Here is a 12,542-nt window from a genome sequence, read left to right as displayed (position 1 = left end):
GTATTAAGGCTAAGTCTGTGCTTTCTTGGTCTAGCACCACTATATATTTGGGGGCATATTAGAATATAGTGTAATAGTTCAGAGATAGGACTCCATTAATTCAAATCCTGGTTGTATCCTGTTCAAGTTACATATATTCTCTGTGCTGTTTCCTCATCTGTGAAGTGAGCAGTAAAACATTCCTCTCACACCAGGTTGCTGTAAGATTTAAATGATTTGTACTGCTACAGGCCGGCGCCGTGGCTCAACAGGCTAATCCTCTGCCTAGCGGCGCTGGCACACTGGGTTCTAGTCCCGGTCAGGGCGCCAGATTCTGTCCCGGTTGCCCCTCTTCCAGGCCAGTTCTCTGCTGTGGCCAGGGAGTGCAGTGGAGGATGGCCCAAGTGCTTGGGCCCTGCACCCCATGGGAGACCAGGAGAAGCACCTGGCTCCTGGTTTCGGATCAGCGCGGTGCGCCAGCCACGGCGGCCATTGGAGGGTAAACCAACGGCAAAGGAAGACCTTTCTCTCTGTCTCTCTCTCTCTCACTGTCCACTCTGCCTGTCAAATATATATATATATATATATGAGAAAGAGCAAAAACAGCGCTAAGAGGGAAGTATATAGCAATTAGTGCCTACATCAAGAAATTGGAAAGGCATCAAATAAATGAGTTATTGATATGTCTCAAGGACCTAGAAAAACAAGAACAAACCAAAACCCAAATTAGTAGGAAAAAAGAAGTAATTCAAATTAGGAAAGAAATAAGCAAAATTGAAACCTCAAATTAGTAGGGCAAAAGAAATAATTCAAATTAGGAAAGAAATAAGCAAAATTGAAAACAAAATTACAAAAGATAAGTGAAATGAAGAGCTGCTTTTATGAAAAAATAAACAATATTGATACCAGTTGTACCAGTGGTGTATCAATATTGTACAACTAACAAAAAAAAAGAATAAATAGAAGAACCAAATTTTTCAAAAGATGAAATTCAAAGGGTCAACAGAAACATGAAAAAAAAATTGCTCAGGATCATTAGCATTTCATGGAAATGCAAATAAAAACCATAATGACATTTCACCTCACCCAAGTTAGAATGGCTCTCATATAGAAATCAAAAAACAATAACTGCTGGCAAGAATGTGGGGCAAAAAGTACACTAATACACTGTTGGTGGGAATGTACACTAGTACAGTCAGTATGGAAGACAGTATGGAGATTCCTCAGAAATCTGAAAATAGACCTACCATTTGACCCATGCATCCCATTCCTGGGGATTAATCCAAAGGAAATTAAATCAGCACATGAAAGAGTTATCTGTACCACTGTGTTTACTGCAGCTCAATTCACAATAGCTAAGATTTAGAATCAATCCAGATGTTCATCAATCAATGACTAGATACAGAAGATGTGGTATATAAACACTATGCAATACTACTCAGCCTTAAAAAAGAATGAAATTCTTGCTTTTGCAACAAAATAAATGCAACTGGAAACCATTATACTTAGTGAAATAAACAGTCTCAGAGAGACAAATATCATGTTTTCCTTGATCTGTAGTAACTCAGAGTACAAAAACTGTACATGAGCCAAATTGATATTTTGAAAATTGATTATTGTTTATAGCCCTTGTCTCTACTGTTGAGGAACAGTGTTTGTTTTTACTATTTGTTGAATTCTTTACTTAGTGGAGGTTTAAGTTATGATTATAAAATAAATTGAAAGTGTGTCATTGTAAAAATTAGAAAAGAATAAGAAAGGAAGGAGAAGGGAGGATGGGAGCATGGGTGGGATGGAGGCTAGGGTGGGAAATATCACTACGCTCCTAAATGTGTCTATATGAAATACATGAAATTTGTTAGGCTTATATAAATAAAAAAAATTGAAAAAAAAAGTGGTGGTGAAATTGTTGCACTGTATAGTAAGTGTATGTTTAACTTAGAAGAATGCCAAATTGTTTTCCAAACCAGTCACTTTATTTTTATTTTTATTTTTTAAAAATATTTATTTATTTATTTGAAAGTCAGAGTTACACAGAGAGAGGAGAGGCAGAGAGAGAGGTCTTCTATCTGCTGGTTCTTGCACTGATCTGAAGCCAGGAGCCAGGAGCCAGCAGGGGCCCAAGGATTTGGGCCATCCTCTACTGCTTTCCCAGGCCAGAGCAGAGAGCTGGATCAGAAGTGGAGCAGCCGGGACTCAAACCAGTGCCCATATGGGATGCCGGCACTGCAGGCCATGGTTTTCCCACTACACCATAGTGCCAGCCCCAGTAATGTATTTTTATAAAATTGTTTTCCAAAGCAGTAATGTTATTTTTATATTTCCAGTGATATATGAGAATTCCACATCCTTACCAAAGACTTGATGTTTTCACCCTTTTTAATTTTAAACATTCTGGTGGGTATACAGTGATTTATCACTGTGGTTTTACTTGTATTTCTCTGATGACACTGATGTTAGCTAGTTTGATGTAATAGCATATTGAGATAGTGATGATTCTATAGATCAGATTTCTTACTTGGAATATAATTACCTTTCTAATGACACAAGGTTACATCAAATATCAAATTAATATATGATTATAACCATAGTCTTATGTTACTATTACTAATGGAGTTTTATTATTGAGTTACTATTTTCAATAATAAATTATATAAGATTTTTAAGATACCTGCTTTACCTGAATTATTAATATAAGAGCAAAATAAATAGAGCAAAATATCTAAAACTCAGATTAATTATCCATTTCATTATTGCTGTCAGAGTTTTTTTCTGAATGGCTTTTTTTACTTTAGCAAAAAAAAAAAAAATAAAAAAAAAGGAGCTGTTATTGTGCCATACCAGGCTAAGCCAGTGCCTGGACCGCATGCTATATGGGCACCAATTCCTGTCCCAGCTTCTCCACTTCCAGTCCAGCTCCCTACTAATGGCTGTCAAAGTGCCAGAAGATGGCCCAAGTGTTTGGGCTCCTTTCACACACACAGGAGACATGGATGAGCTCCTGGCTTAGGCCTGGCTCAGCCTTGGCTTTTGCGGGCATTTGGGAGATAAACCAGCAGATGGAATAGCTCTCTCTCCCCCTCCCTCCCTCTCTGTAAATCTGACTTTCAAATAAATAAATAAATCTAAAACAAAGCAAAACAAACAAACAAAAAACACAGAAATAAGAGCTGTTGTACACTGAGGATATTCCTGGCTCTGTATGAGGTGCTGGTGCTACCGCAACTACATATCTGACCCTTGTGTTTCCAGAAATGTAATGAAGAGGAAAGAAATTGGGCAACTAGTGAGTGAGAGAGAGAGAATGAGATGTGTTTACAAAAAGCCCTTGGCTTTCTTGTGCAGATGAATTCTAGGAGCATCCCCCATCCCCAGCCTCAACCTAGGAATGGAAGTAGAGGATGCACACTGTAAGCCAGAAATCTGTAAAAATTCATAATGTTGAGAGAAACAATGAGTACATTGTTTTAAATACAATTTGAGAAAGTAGATAAAAGGAGGGCCGGCATTGTGGCACAGTGGGTTAAGCTGTCACATGTGATGTTGGCATTCCACATCGGAATGCCCATTTGAGTCTCAGCTGCTCCACTTCCAATCTAGTTCCCGGCTAATGCATCTAGAAAGGCAGAAAATAATGTCCTACGAGCTTGGACCCCTGTCACCCACGTGGGAGACTTTGATGGAGTTCCTGACTACTGGCTTCGACATAATCCAGCATGTATTGTCCATTTGAGAAGTGAAAAATAAATTAAATTAAAATTAAATTCCAGCATCAAATAACATATACCTTGAAAAAGTTGGGTTTTTTTTTAAAGGAAAGTAGATAAAATGTATCTGGGAATAGATGTTGCCTGTAAGCATCAGCATATCCCATGATATGTAAAGTTCTTGGGTACAGAAAGGACAGTGTAAATACAAATGAAAATACTAAAATCAACCACTATTAAAATTAACCATAAAGGATTATATTACTGTCAATGATATCAATATTTAAATATACTTGAAAAATTATGCTTCTAGGAACTAAAGGACAATAGAGAGATCCATTCTCTAAAGAATGTGCTACGAGTTAGTTGGTGATGGGGTGTAACATCTGTCTGTAATTTTTTTCATGTATTTACAGAAGTTAATGGTGCCAACAGAAACCAGGATAGCTAAATACCCCTCTGGCCTTCCTGGGAGCAGGCATAAAGCTTTGATCCTCCTGAAACCAACCACTAACCCAAGGAGCTGGAGTAATAGATATTCATGAAGGGATATCAAGCAAATGACAAATCTCCAACAAACAGCAGATTCTGCTTTAAAGTCAGTAGACCTGAAGTTGTCTCAAGAAGAAAGTTAATTTCATAGCATCAAACCAAAACTCTAAATATTAGACATCTTACCCATGCAAGAATGGGGGACAGCTATAGTTTCAATAGAACACAGAAAAGAAAGGATATAACCAATGGAAGGGGAAACAAAAGGCTGATACTAAAAACAGATGATTTTGTTTAAGTCGTTGCAGAAAAGCAAACATTAGAAAACAGAGAAAGAGTTAGAAATTTATTGGTTTGTACAGGGGTTAAGTAATAAAATGTAAACAACAATATTAATTAATATTAATTAAATCGTTCATGGAAGGTAGATATTATTAACAATCTCAAGGCTAATGCTATGACTCCACAGAGAATGAGGTGACCCTTTGCAAAGTATGATAGAAAAGTTTAAGCTTAAGCTGCTTAAAACATTTCCATACAACTAATTCTTTGGATTGTTCTTCAGGTCTATACAGGATATTTTAAATTTTGTTATATTTTGACAATAATTTAAAATTTTTATGACTGTGTAAATAACACAAGTGTATCTGGATTATCAAATAGAGATTGTGTAGTTGAGCCCTGACACAGAATTTCACTACTAGCTGTTTATGTTATATTCATGCCAGCTGTGTTCTTTCTATGCATACTATAGCTAACAGATGAGAAAAGAGGTTAAATCAATGCATAAACTTATGTTCCTACCAAATGAAGATCAAGTGAAGCTACAGCATGCTTTACAAAGGTAAGTTTCACAATGGTGTTAATGGAGAAAAATAGAACTGAGACCTCAGAGAGCTTTGTGTTGTGCCCAAGAAATCAACCCCCGAGTTTCACCATTATATTCCCATAGGGACTGCCATCCTAGCTCCCAAAAAGCAGCTTTACCTGCTGTTAGCTTGAATTTCATTAGTTTCATTAAATGTCTATTATGTTGCAAGTACTTTGCTAAACTCTAGAAATCTAAAGATAAATAAATCTCAGTTTGGGGCCACCTCAAAATTCTACTGACAAAGACATTAGAAAGGTCCACATTGTCATGAGCAGAGCAAAAAACACTTTCCATAAAAATCAGTTCTACTTTCATAGCTGTTTAAAGCCACAAAGTCAAGTTCAGTTTGCAAACTGGATTTTACATCTCAGGCTGACATTGATTTCATGCAGCGAATAAATTCCACTTACTGTACACACAGCCATACACTTCTATCCGCATCCCAATTCTGCCCTTTGGATTCCAGGCCACAGGGAGGAAGCGCAGAAACCTGGCTTGAAAGGGGGGCTGTAGTTTGTAGTGTACCACGCTGTCTGCATTTGTGTTGCCTGGGAAACCCTGGGAGAAAACACAAAGAGATCAGCAGAATAGCATCTCCATGCCATCACCTCTCATGCCTCTGAACAAAGCACTGCGATTTGTCGCTATACAAAAGGCTGTCTTCTTCACAGAACCCTCACTAATGTTGTATAAGGAAGGATGTGACAGCGTCTCCTCAGCTGCTGAGTTAGTCACCCCTGTCTAATTCTTTTCGACAGGGTCACTGAGATTCCATCAACAGCATTAAAAATGCCTATAAACATGGCAGCCTCCACTGAGTTTGCTTTTCTGAAATATTCATTTCCTCATCTCCAGTTACTGAAGATGCCCCCATGAAATCACACCATGCAGGCCAATAAAGCACAGAGCTAATGGACACAGGACACATAATAAGAATCCTGGAATCCAGGAGTTAGAAGGGACCTCAGCCTACACCTTTAATTTCCAGATGAGAAACTCTAGACTCAGGAGGAGAAGATTGTTTGAAATATTTTTTGTCTTAATTTCAGGTTTTCAAAATATAATGTGTGGGAACAAGGAAAGGATGGGCATTTCTGAACATATAAATTTATTTAGATTCTTCAGCAATGAGTAATTTAATAATAAGGTAAAATTTTCACTTCTTGACCATTCACAGGGGAAAAATAAACTGAAGTTAACACCAAATATTCAGCATCTGTTCCTTACCTTGCTATTCTGCTGTGTAATCTTTAAAAACTCCCTTGACTAGTGTTACTTAAAGAAGCATGTGGATATTACATAAAAAAGAGAGTTCATGGGCAGGTGGGGTAAAGGGTTCACAGAGCAGCATCCTTATAAAGGATAAAGTCTTAAAGTAGACTTAAAAGTTGATCATGAGTCCATCAGGGTTTTGGTCTATATATTCTTATTTTTTGTTGCATCCTTATCAGTTTTGGAGTTAAGGTAATGCTGGCCTCATCAAACTAAATTGGAAGGGCTCTCTCCTTTTTAATTGTTTTGAATAATTTTTTTTATGATCACAAATATTTTTATTAAGCCCAAGACACAATAGAGCATTACAGGGAGAACCCAACTACCTTTCATTAGAGATAATAATGCAAATATAACAACAACAACAACAACAACAAAAGAAACAGCCTATCACTGAAAATACATTAATACAGAAAAGTTATGAGAAATCCATGAGATTTTTAAAAGGTAATATTCCCAACAATTTGACTATGTGACTTGGGTATGGTAATGCAAGAGGTAGTATTAACATTTGCAGTTTTTTTTTTTGCCCTGTGACACTAAAGCATATTCAGTGTGTTCAATATAGCTTCAAGGTTGAGTAAGTCTAATGAGTCATGAGTTTGTAATGTCTAAAGAATCACATTAAGAGTTTTGTTCATCTTCTAAGTCCAAAGGGTTATATTACCTAGCATCTTAGCAAGTTAGGATGCCTTGGAAAGTGTGATATCCAATAATTAACAAGTCTCTGATTTATAAATAAGTTTATTTATAATGATATTTACAAAATAAAAACAAAACACATGAAACTCACAAGTTATACAAAGAAATGGATGTATAATAAAAACAGCATTATGGACTGACAGGCAAAATTTTAAAGAAAGATTTAATAAAGAGTTAAATATCAAATAGACAACTTCTAAATTTCACTATGTCACCTACACTGAATTGGAATTCAACAATGGCTCTCTCTTCAGACGGTCCTGTACTGGAAATTCTGGAAAGTGGTAAATTATATTTTGATCAGAGTTTAAAGTTAATGACCTATTTCCATGCAGTACCTAATGCTGCCTTAACATGAAGTCACATCCAGTCTGCTTTGACGTGAAATAGCTTTAAGTGAATCTGTTCTGCCAGGTTAGAAAAATGTCACCATTTCACTGAAATATGGGATGTGGCAGGAAGAAACTGGTATTTAGAGAGGAAGAGAACTGGAGCAGAAGTGACTGGGCAACAATTTAAGAGACGCAAAAGCCAGGAGAGGGAAGTCAATGAGAACATGCACGAGAGGCAGATTAAGAAGCACAATTAGTGCAGTTGGGAAACAAACAGAAAGAATTAACCCAGGGAGCAGGATGAGGGCTTCTTTAGTTACTACTCACTGGAAAACAACTTAGTGCCTAGCCAAACAAATCTGTTTTAACAGAAGTACTTGAGAGGACCTGGGGGATGTTAGTGTATGGAATGCCACCTTTAAATTCAGGTTGAGTTCTTGTTGACATTGGTGAACATCTGCTTCGAATAGCAATAAAATGAAAGATATATTATCTATACAGCTGCATTCTTTAAACCAACATAATTAAAAAAAAAACTTCAAATGAGACAAGCAAAAACAAGACATAAGCATTGTCAAATAAGGCACATGTAAAAATCTATACACATTATCCAGTGAAAGTCAATATATATATATTTGGAGGTAGAAATAACTACAAAATACTGACATTTCTAAAGCATTAGCATATTTGTTACAAACAATCACCAACTAATCCCCATTCAGAAAACTGCTTTGTAAAATGATTATTCAACATCTTCAGGACTACATATTTGTGGCTTTTTACGAAATTTCATGTGTGAGCATCTGGAGAGTTCAGTTAGTGGCAAAAAAGTTGTCCATACTACGAGAAATGCAATATGGAAATTATAAAAAGGTATAAATGTTCATAAACCCCATGGTCATCATAATGTAAATGTCCTTGAGTGCACCAAGTTGATATTTCCTTATCACTTAGGAATCTGCAGTTCTGATTCACAGGCCCACTGATGTTTTTAGTAATGTGGCTATATCTGCTGGCATACTCCCTTCATCACCTTCATCTACGGTAGTCATATCTTGTTCAAGTTTCAATTTCTGTTGGTTAATTTTTAGCATGGATTCTTCAATTGTCCCTTGGCTTATTAATTTTATAACTAGTATTTGTTTAGTTTGGCCTACTCCGTGACATCTATCTTCTGCTTGTTTGTCATTATAAGGATTACAATCAATATCATGAAGTATAACAACATTTGCTGAAGTCAGATTTATTCCCAATCCACCAGCTTTTGTTGTCAGCAGAAACATAAAGATATCCATATCGGTATTAAACTCATCAATTAGATGAATCCTTTCAGAAATTTGAGTCTTTCCATCTAATCTCAGGTATCTATGCTGATGATGTTTTAAGAGAACCTCTAAAATATCCAGCATCATGGTAAGCTGGCTGAATAATACCACTCTATCACCCTTCTGTTTTAATTCAGACAAGATATGTCCTAAATCTCGGAATTTTCCAGAATATAGAATCAAATCCATGTCTAACTGGAAATTATTTATGTGTCGATACTGTTTACAAAGTACATGTAGTTCAAAGTCTGTCATAACTTCCATATCTTCAAAGATCAGGTCAGGGTTAGCCTCACAATGTGTAGGTTCCTTTAGCATAAGCTGAGACATTTCCTTGAGTTTTTCAGCTGTGTAATATTGGCGATGTAATAAAGGATGATTGGCCATTTTTCTCAATTGCATCATGACATTGCACATTTCTGTACTTTTTTCCAGGTTATTGATAGATTTTTTCAATCTGTTGAAAAGGCCCAAGTACAGTTGCTCCTGCTTCTCTGACATTGTGCACAACTCAATTTGATCTTTCTTAGGGGGTAGCTGCTTGAGAACTTCTTCTTTTACTCTTCTGAGAATGAATGGCTTTATGATTTGTTTTGCATGTGCTATTCTCTCCTTTTCATATATACTTTGCTCATCAGCCGATTTAGTCTTAGAAGAAAACATTCTTCGTATTTCACTAGTACTACTACTGAACATATGTGGCATAACAAAATTCAACAGTGACATGGTTCTAACAGATTATTCTGCACAGGTGTGCCTGTGAACAGCAACCGGTTATTTGCATTAATTGTCATAAGGTGCTGGTAGTGGATGGAACCCATATTCTTCAGCATGTGGCCCTCATCAAAAATTGCGTAATTAAGTTTTAGGCGTCTAAACAGACTACGATCATCTGAACTGCTGATTGCACAATTATACGTGGTCACAATTACATTGTAATCTTCATATTTACTGTGAATGTTAAATCTGATTTGTTTACGTTCTTCTTGAGAACCGTAGTAACAGAGCACATTTAAAGTGGGGCACCATAAGTTGACTTCCCTTAACCAGTTATCTATAGTTGATGCTGGAACAACGATCAGATGAGGACCTTTATTACCCTCCTGAAAGAGGTATGCCAGGAAAGCAATGGCTTGAACAGTTTTCCCTAGGCCCATTTCATATGCCAAAATGCCATTAAGTCCATGTTTATGTACTAATGCCAGCCAATTCAAGCCAACCTTCTGATAGGGCTTGAGTGACAAACTTTGGTTTAGAATGGAGGGTTGTTCAATGTTCCAGCCTCCTCCATTTTCCAGTGAGCATGGTTACTTGTTTGGTTAATTTATTTGAAATCTCTTCACATTTGTTCATAAGCCTTATAACCACATCTCTTTCTTGGATCAATGTTTTACAGTGCCATATCAAATCTTCTGATAAGCCATTAGTTTTGGACATCTTTGTGAACAGAGCTTCCCAACTGTTAAAGGGCCGGAGTTCTGTTATCTTCTGAGCCTTTTTCTGAGAACACTGAGGAATCAGAGTGAGCTCACCAATTGAGGCATCTTGAAGGAAGTGAAGAATTTTACCCTTATAGCCATCCTCCATCACCTCTTCACCACTGCTGTAGTCCTCATCCAGGGAACTGTCAACATCAGAACCCGAATCATACTCCGAGTCTTCAGTGACATTCTTCGGATTAAATACGTTTTTTTTTACGTTTCTTGTTAAAACCATTTTGTGGTTTCATGGAAAATTTCTGTTTTAGTTGTATTTTTATGATAATTCTGACCTTTGAAGAAACTTCTTTTCCATTTGGAACCTCATTTTGTGAAGCATATTGCATATCTTGGTCTTCTGCAAACACTTTTAGAGCTTCTAAAGCTTCAGTGTACATCCACTCATGTTCCTTGAGTACTTCTCTCAGTTCCTGCTTATCAAAATTTGGAAACTCTTTTTGTAATTTTAGTACAATACTTTCCTGCTTTTCCCAATTACTGCTAGATTCTGCAGACTCATTTGACTCCTCACCATGATCTATTCTTGTCTTTTTTAAAGATTGATCATCATTAAATTCATCTTCCTCATATGGCTGTGAAGAAGAAGATAATTTTCTTTTCCTGGGCCCACCACCTGCATCACCAAACATCAGCAAGGCAGCAGCAATTGCTCCATCCATGGTACTTGTTGAGTCTATCAAACGATAATCACTGTGTCTTTGTTGAATTTTTTCTCTTGAACTGTATTGGAGCAATTTGGGGAAACAACATCTTCACTATCAGAAGACAAATCAATATATTGTATTCCTCTTTGATTCTTGAAATATGATATACTTGTCTGGAGTCTCTGGAACACTTGAATCTTCTGTTTTCTCAGTTACATCTGAGTCAGGGGTGTTTGCCCTGCTAACTTCCCCTTCAGCATTCTCCTCTTCAGCACTAAGAGAAATTGGTGAAGAAGGGCCAGGCTGGGAGGGCTGTGGGGTTGCTTCGGGCACTTCCTCAATTTTACTCCTTTTCTCAAAGCGAAAACGGTCCAGGTTTGCTTTGAAGAATTTAAGAATTAAAATTAGTTGTTCTGGGGTCAGCGCTGTAGTGCAGCTGGTTAATGCCCTGGCCTGAAGCTCTGGCATCCCATATGGGTGCCGGTTGGAGTCCCGGATGCTCCACTTCTGATACAGCTCTCTGCTATGGTCTGGGAAAGCAGAAAAAGATAGCCCAAGTCCTTGGGCCCCTGCACCCACGTGGGAGATCCAGAGGAAGCTCTTGGCTCCTGGCATCGGGTCAGCGCAGCTCTGGCTGTTGCGGTCAATTGGGGAATGAACCATTGGATGGAAGACCTCTATTTCTCTCTCTGCCTCTCCTCTCTCTGTGCAATTCTGACTTCAAATAAATAAATAAATCTAAAAAAAAGAATTAGTTGTTCTTTAAAAGTTTTGGTAGAATTCAGCAGTGAAGCCAACCAATCCCGGGCTTTTATTTGTGGGGAAGCTCTTTATTACTGATTCAATCTTGGTTATTATTCTATTCAGATTTTCTATGTCTTTGTGCCTTTTTTTTGGTAAATTAAAAAATCCTCAGCAAAATACTAGCAAATCAAATCCAACAATACATTAAAAAGATTATCCACTCAAGTCAAGTGGGATGAAGGGATGATTTGACACATGTAAATCAAGAAACATGTTATATCGCATCAACAAAATGAACAATAAAAATCATATTGTTTCAATAGAAGCAGAATAAAGCATTTGATAAAATAAAGCATCCTTTCATGATAAACACTTTAAAAAATAGGTATAGAAGGAATACACATCAATATAATCAATCCAATATATGACAAATCTACAGCCAGCATCATATCGAACTCAGAAAAGCCAGAAATATTTTCACTAAGATCTGGAACCAGACAAGGATGACCACTCTCACGATTATTATTCAGCATAGTTTTGAAAGTTTTAACCACAGCCATTCAAGAAGAAAAAGAAATCAAATGGATACAAACTGGAAAGGAAGAAACCAAATTATCCCTATTTGCAGATGACATGACCCTTATATAGTGGAGCCCAAAGACTCCACAAAGAGACTTGTGGAATGCACAAGAGAATTTGGCAAAGTTGCAGGACATAAAATCAACACACAAAAATCAATAGCATTCTTTTTTTTTAAAGGATTTTATTTTTTCATTTGAGAGATAGAGTTACAGAGAGAGAGAGTGAAAGACAGAGAAAGGTCTTACATCTGTTGCTTCACTCCTCAAATGGCCACATGGCCAGAGCTGGGGCAATTCAAAGGCAAGAGCCAGGAGCCAGGAGCTTCTTTCAGGTGGGTCTCCCACACAGGTGCAGGGGCCCAAGCACTTGGGTCATCTTCTACTGCTTTCCCAG

The 12,542-nt window shown here is 37.2% G+C and overlaps 2 protein-coding genes across 4 annotated transcripts in view; both read right to left on the bottom strand.

Annotated features, from left to right (window-relative positions):
• The window catches only part of LOC133766538 (contactin-associated protein-like 3), a 181,170-nt gene that overhangs the window by 105,079 nt on the left and 63,549 nt on the right, over window positions 1-12,542 (bottom strand). For all 3 annotated transcript variants that reach the window (XM_062200213.1, XM_062200212.1, XM_062200214.1), the window contains exon 2: window positions 5,460-5,607. In XM_062200213.1, coding sequence (XP_062056197.1) covers window positions 5,460-5,607 — 148 coding nt within the window. The remainder of the gene's footprint in view (window positions 1-5,459; window positions 5,608-12,542) is intronic.
• LOC133766537 (SWI/SNF-related matrix-associated actin-dependent regulator of chromatin subfamily A containing DEAD/H box 1-like) lies at window positions 8,025-11,195 on the bottom strand. Its single transcript, XM_062200211.1, is given in 4 exon segments — window positions 8,025-9,408; window positions 9,411-9,972; window positions 9,974-10,375; window positions 10,377-11,195. Coding segments are annotated over 4 exon segments (2,508 nt in total). The 5' UTR covers window positions 10,839-11,195; the 3' UTR covers window positions 8,025-8,326.

Source organism: Lepus europaeus, chromosome 9 (genome assembly GCF_033115175.1).
Source record: "Lepus europaeus isolate LE1 chromosome 9, mLepTim1.pri, whole genome shotgun sequence".
Classification (NCBI taxonomy): domain Eukaryota; kingdom Metazoa; phylum Chordata; class Mammalia; order Lagomorpha; family Leporidae; genus Lepus; species Lepus europaeus.
Note: the sequence above shows the minus strand (reverse complement) of the source record. Positions and strands in the feature narration are given on the sequence as shown.